At 34.6% G+C, this 2354-nt stretch overlaps 1 protein-coding gene across 1 annotated transcript in view; it reads right to left on the reverse strand.

The window, feature by feature from the left end:
• LOC107719949 (uncharacterized) overlaps nt 1–2354 on the reverse strand; it is a 29169-nt gene that overhangs the window by 17341 nt on the left and 9474 nt on the right. The window contains exons 2-4 of the mRNA XM_016527504.1: nt 1509–1555; nt 1094–1417; nt 860–963 (exon numbers count right to left, since the gene is read on the reverse strand). Coding sequence (XP_016382990.1) covers nt 860–963; nt 1094–1417; nt 1509–1555 — 475 coding nt within the window. The remainder of the gene's footprint in view (nt 1–859; nt 964–1093; nt 1418–1508; nt 1556–2354) is intronic.

Genomic DNA, 2354 nt, shown 5'->3' on the forward strand with positions numbered 1-2354 from the left:
AACAAGATGGGCGGGGTCAGACAATCGACAGGAGAAAGCACATGGCACCAAACAAACACAACATAAGCCATGTGCTTACACAAAACACACAGTGTCCTCTGGTGGCCATCCTGGGCACACCAGCTGAAGACTGTGACACAGGATGTGTAAACTAACCAAATGCTTTCACCTTGACAGTGTGTTTCACTCACCACCATTTTATTCACCTCAAAAGAAAAAAAATGCTGTTGCAAGTGTTTAAAAATAGTTTCTGCATGAAGTAGATCATAGATAATGTGATTGTAGACTGTCTACAGTTACTGTGTGTAACTGCCTGTGCCCCATATTAAAAAAAGTCTCTGCTTAACATGAAGCTGTCATTGACATTGCACAATATATAATCATAAGTGTTTCCCCTAGGTGTAGTTTTCAGTTACTATATTCAATACATATATTGACACAAGGAAATTGTGCCATTTTATGATTCAGGGATGAATGAGTGAAGATGTAATAATTAATTTTAAAATATTATTTAAAAAATAATTTATAAGAAATAATATTCTGTATAAACATTATGCCTACTTTTAAGACCATTAAGATCTTTATTTATTTATTATTATTATTTATTTTATTTTTTTTATGATTTTGTGACATTATTATTTTTTTTATAAAATTCCCCTCTAATTTGTCAACAGGGTGGTTTACTTTTGAGTTGTTTGATGTTCTATAATTTTCATCAGATTGAATAAATAAAAACATTAAAATAAATACAATATTTTTAAATTGTTAATATTTTCTTTAATATTAAATCAGCAATCAATTATATATATATATTACAATATGAAGTACTGATGTTGATTATGTTGCTGAATAAACTTACAGCCAATGAAAATATAATACCAATAAACAGAACGGAAATGATCATTACAATCATCTCTGGTTTTGGTTTTGTGCCTTCACTGGGGATTGGCCTTTCTGGTCTCTCTGGAAGACAAAAGATTTACACAGTTTTGGAGGAAAAACACAAGAAAACATAAGTGCATCCTTTCATAATGTCTACGCAAAAGAATATAGGCTGAAATATAAACTGTTTAAATCATGTGGTTTTACACACCTTTAATTAAAAGCTTAACTCTCCAGACTACTGATTCCTCTATGATGTAGCACTTGTATTCTCCTGCATCAGTGTGTTGAAGGTTGTTGAGTTTGATGGAGAAGTTTCCTCTCATATACTCCTCGGGGAAGCTTTCAGTTCTGTTCCTGTACTCTGGATCCTGTCCTTCCACAGAGACTTTACCATAAATAATGCCATAAACATTCTGGCTGCTGTGTCTCCAATACACACCTATGCCTTGAATGGTATGCGGAGGATCTTTAGAAGAACAAGGTAAAACAGCAGAGCCTCCAATAAAACCCACAACAGTCTCCTGCAGAGACACTGAAAACAGAGAGTATGATACAAGATACCAAGTTCAGCAGGCAAGAATGGTAGAATTGCTTTACAAATAATTCTTCATTTTAGTGCTCACCTCCATTTATAAACAGAAACACAGGTAGAAAACACACCTGTGAATACCTGTAAACACAGAGTCAACACTTAGTCAAAGTCAACGTCTATGGATTAAAAAAAAAAGAAAGAAAATAATATACAAGTAGATCATAAAATTATAAAGTCATCAGTTTCTACAGACTTCAAATAAAAAATTATTACGCTTTAGTTTAAGTGAGCTCTTTGTATGGACTTAGTTTAACTTATTAGAATCCAGGGGTGGGCAGTATTTCAGATACATGTATTTAAAATATGTATTTGAAATACAAAATATTATTTTGTATTTTAAAGCCTTTGAAAAAAAAATCAAATGTATTTTGTATTTAAATACATTTAAGATCAGTATTTTGCGGATTTGTATTGGGCGATGGAATGGGGTATTAATGGTTATGAACGAATGAATGAAACGCATTTGTCCGTGTTTCACTCCGTCTCGACTCGCGCTTGCGGAAAGCACTTGAGAAACAGTGTCTCTTCCGCGGCTCGGTACGCTTTCAACTCGTTTTTTAGTCTGGAGCAAGACTGTACGACATCATTCATGTTTTCATAACCGCTGGCCAAATTAAAAAATGAAACTAAAATTAAATCGTTTTTGAGAGCAAGGGGGCCCCCTGGTGTTTCGGGGGCCCCACAGCTTGCGTATTTTGCATATAGGGAGGATCGGCTCTGAGCCAAGAGGGTCTAGCTGCAGCCTCGCACTTGCACTCTCAGACTTGCACTCTCAGACACTTGCGCTTCCGCTAGCGACGTCACTTGCAGTCTTTTATTTTTTTTATTTTGTTCTATTTATTGATTACTTTTTGTTTGAATCTCTCAACATTTTACA

The sequence above is a fragment of the Sinocyclocheilus rhinocerous genome, unplaced genomic scaffold, assembly GCF_001515625.1.
Source record: "Sinocyclocheilus rhinocerous isolate Xijiao unplaced genomic scaffold, SAMN03320098_v1.1 scaffold2466, whole genome shotgun sequence".
In the NCBI taxonomy this organism is placed as follows: Eukaryota; Metazoa; Chordata; class Actinopteri; order Cypriniformes; family Cyprinidae; genus Sinocyclocheilus; species Sinocyclocheilus rhinocerous.